The following is a 4,119-nucleotide window of genomic DNA, read 5'->3' as shown; positions in this document are numbered from 1 at the left end:
ATAAAGGCCTGAGCTTTGCAATGAATGGGAGAAGTTGGAATGAGAAATTAACCGTGAAATTAATCTCTGTATGCAGTCAGGGAAGTTAAAGCAAGCAGCTTTAATGAATAGATAAATCCACAAGTTCCCTTAACCTAACAAAGCTTTATTTCTCATTTTGACAAAGGCCAGTAACAGTACAATTTGGACTTCCAAATTTGCTGCAGTGGGGAAAAGATGAAGAAACATAGTGACTCTTTAATCCTTTTGGCTAGAAGTGGTCCCTTGGCCACAAGTGATTTTCACTGGGAGATGGAGAGGAACACACGGATATTGAAAGCATATTACCTCTCTACCACCATGAGATGGATTTCTATTCCTGTGTCTGTTAGTCAGGAACTAAACTTGAGACTCTGAGATGGTAGAATTATGGAGAACTCGAATGTAACCCTAACAAAAGAATCATGTTTCCAACCCTGGTGCCCCAGAGGGGATGAAAACACTGTATATATTAATAGAAGACATGAGGTAGGTGTTTAGAACATCTGCTGTGGTTTGGGAGAAAGCCAGGGCTTGGCATCAAGTCCATCATTCACCTCCTGCCTGATTAAGTTTATTCAACACTTTGAGCCCCTGTTGCTTGGTCTGTAAAGAGGGGAAAACAATAGTCCTTCTCTTACAGGTTTTCAAGAAATCATTGATATCACTGTCATTAGCATCACCCTCTTCATCATCACCATCACCTCCATCATCACCATCACCTCCATTATCACCATCACCTCCACCATCACCATCATCATCACTATTACCACCATCACCATCTCCACCACCACCATCATAAATAACATTAACAAACTTGGAGTTTTAGGGTCCTGAACAGATTAGTTATTATTTGGGCACCACATTCCCATGGAATGGTCTCCAAATACTAACATCTACCGCCTGTGGCCATAGCTCTAGAGAGAACTTCACGGCCAGGTTAAGCAGTGGTGCATCGGGTATGAGGGTGATGGGAAAATGAGAGTGGCCCTGGGGACTCTGCATCTGTGGAACCATCTACAGGCTGTCAGTCGTCATTGAGCTGCTGAGCACTGTCCCTTTGAAGAAACAGCCTAGTTCTGAAACAAGACAACACACTGAGGGCTTGCACACATACAGGTTCTGGATCTGACTTAGGAAGTCTGGCTCCTGGTCTGGGAACCTGTCAAATGGTGATCATGGTGATGCCAATGATTTCTCAAAAACATGTAGGAGCTCTTAAATAGGCTGTGGAATATTGTTTAAGCTCAGTCTGTATACAGACCGCTTGCATTCCACAAATATCTACTGAGCACTGATTAAGTGCCAGGCCTGTGTTAAACGTTTGCCTACATTATTTCTCCCATTCTGTTATCAACCTCACTTTGTAGACGACAGTGGTAGACTTGGGGAAAACAAGTAACTCACCCAAGGCCACACAGCTCGGAAGTGAATAAGGAGGGGAGCTGAGTCCAGAGCTTGCACTCCTCATCACCCCTTAACAGAAAGGGGTCTTTTCCAGGAGCCACCAGAGCACGAAGCACAGTAGGTAATAAAACTATCAGGCCACCCAGGGCTGAGGAGAAGCTAGTGGAGGGGTGAATGTCTATTCTCTGAGGTTAGTACCTTGGAAATGGACTCCTGGAGGAGGTGTCAATTATTCAGGAGGGCAAGAGGGGTGTGTGTGTGTGTGTGTGTGTGTGTGTGTGTGTATGTGTCAGGAAGAGAGAGAGGGGTGGGGAAAGAAAGTGAGAACACGGCAGAGGAAATAACTTGTACAAAGGCCTGGCGATAAATAATTTTCCCTGGGTGAACCAAGGGGGCTACAGTGCAGTGATGTTTGCAGTGTGATTTCCTCTCCACTGGTTTATTACTGCTTATCAGAGGCACACAGGAGAGTTTCTTTTTCTACAAATTTTAATAAAAGTTCCTTTTAGGCATGGGAGAAAATAACTAATAACATGTCAAACCTATGATATTATATATGGTAGTGCTTGGAATGTAGCTAAAGTTAAGACACAGGTTAAGAAAGGGCTTCCCTGGTGGTTCAGATGGTAAAGAAGTTGATCCTTGGGTTGGGAAGATCCCCTGGAGAAGGGAATAGCAACCCACTCCAGTATTCTTGCCTGAGAAATTCCATGAACAGAGGAGCCTGGTGGGCTATAGTCCACAGGGTTGCAAAAGAGTTGGACATGACTTAGCAGCTAATACTTTCACTTAAGAAAGTGTATTGGGCTTTTCCTGTGGGAGCTGCCGGGTTGAGAGGAGCGTGGCCTTCTCCTCTCCCCGCCATGGCGTGTGCTCGTCCACTGATATCAGTGTACTCTGAAAAGGGGGAGTCCTCTGGCAAAAATGTCACTTTGCCTGCTGTATTCAAGGCTCCCATTCGACCCAATATTGTTAACTTTGTTCACACCAACTTGCGCAAAAACAACAGACAGCCCTATGCTGTCAGTGAATTAGCAGGTCATCAAACCAGTGCTGAGTCTTGGGGTACCGACAGAGCTGTGGCTCGAATTCCCAGGGTTCGAGGTGGCGGGACTCACCGTTCTGGTCAGGGTGCTTTTGGAAATATGTGTCGTGGGGGCCGCATGTTTGCACCAACCAAGACCTGGCGACATTGGCATCGCAGAGTGAATACAATGCAGAAGCGATACGCCATCTGCTCTGCACTGGCTGCCTCAGCCTTACCAGCGCTGGTCATATCTAAAGGTCATCGTATAGAGGAAGTTCCTGAACTTCCTTTGGTTGTTGAAGATAAAGTTGAAGGCTACAAGAAGACCAAGGAGGCTGTTTTGCTTCTGAAGAAACTTAAGGCCTGGAATGATATCAAAAAGGTTTATGCCTCTCAGCGAATGAGAGCTGGCAAAGGCAAAATGAGAAACCGTCGCCGTATCCAGCGCAGGGGACCCTGCATCATCTATAATGAAGACAATGGTATCATCAAGGCCTTCAGAAACATCCCTGGAATTACTCTGCTTAATGTAAGCAAGCTGAACATTTTGAAACGTGCTCCTGGTGGTCATGTGGGACGTTTCTGCATTTGGACTGAAAGTGCTTTCCGAAAGTTAGATGAGCTGTACGGCACCTGGCGTAAAGGAGCCTCCCTCAAGAGTAACTACAACCTCCCCATGCACAAGATGCTCAATACAGACCTTAGCAGAATCTTGAAAAGCCCAGAAATCCAAAGAGCACTCCGAGGACCACGCAAGAAGATTCATTGCAGAGTCCTGAAGAAGAATCCACTGAAAAACCTGAGAATCATGTTGAAGCTTAACCCATACGCAAAGACCATGCGCCGGAACACCATTCTTCGACAGGCCAAGAACCACAAAATCCATATGGATAAGGTAGCAGCAGCACTAGAAGCCAAATCAGATCAGAAGGGGGTTGAGGGCAAGAAGCCTGTGGTGGGAAACAAAGAAAAGAAGGCTGTTGGCGATAAGAAGCTGAAGAAGCCTGTGGTGGGGAAAAAGGCTGCAGGGACCAAGAAACCAGCAGCTGAGAAGAAGCCCACAGAAAAGAAACCCACCTCAGAGGAAAAGAAGGCTGCTGCATAAACTTAAATTTGTTTATTCCGTAAATGCCAAATCATTTTGGACAGCTAATTTTGAATAAAGACCTGAACAAAGAGGCAATGAAAAAAAAAAAAAAAAAGAAAGTGTATTGGGATAAATGCCATTATGGAGGGTGAAAGGGATGGTACAAATGGTGAAGGTGGGGAGCCCAGGGGAGCTGAAGATTCAGGAAACTGGGTCCAAGGATGTCTCTGTTCTGTCCAGGCTGGACACCTTGCTCTTGGAGTTTGTCTGAGTGTGAGTGGCTCTTTTGTCAATAATGCCACATTCTTTCAAGTGGGGGGAACGGTGTCCCAGTGCTGTTAACCATAAAGGGATGATGTGTTACAGGCATTAGGGCCAAAGTCTGTCCTGACACTGGTCAGGAAGAGCTGTGTGCTCTGGGGAAAGGGTTGGGAGGGAAGCCATGGGAACCAGTCAGCCCAGAGCAGGGACTCACAGTTCAGGAGTGTTCTCTGGTCCCACCCTGACCATAGCCTCAGAGCCGTGGCCATCACACGATTGGCTAAAAATACCTTGGTCACGAAGCTCCTGGGAGAGGACC

The 4,119-nt window shown here is 46.2% G+C and overlaps 1 protein-coding gene across 1 annotated transcript; it reads left to right on the top strand.

Annotated features, from left to right (window-relative positions):
* Positions 1–2,242: 2,242 nt before the first annotated feature.
* On the top strand, positions 2,243–3,658 carry LOC122681934 (60S ribosomal protein L4-like). Its single transcript, XM_043884537.1, has one exon. The coding sequence runs from the start codon at positions 2,289–2,291 to the stop codon at positions 3,555–3,557; it is 1,269 nt and encodes a 422-aa protein (XP_043740472.1). The 5' UTR covers positions 2,243–2,288; the 3' UTR covers positions 3,558–3,658.
* Positions 3,659–4,119: the final 461 nt, after the last annotated feature.

Source organism: Cervus elaphus, chromosome 23 (assembly GCF_910594005.1).
Source record: "Cervus elaphus chromosome 23, mCerEla1.1, whole genome shotgun sequence".
Taxonomy (NCBI): Eukaryota; Metazoa; Chordata; class Mammalia; order Artiodactyla; family Cervidae; genus Cervus; species Cervus elaphus.
This window is presented reverse-complemented; position numbering and strand designations above follow the sequence as displayed.

What these genes read in the sequence shown, in the direction of transcription:
- LOC122681934 (XM_043884537.1), top strand. Translation starts at nt 2,289, where the DNA reads ATGGCGTGTGCTCGTCCACTGATATCAGTGTACTCTGAAAAGGGGGAG.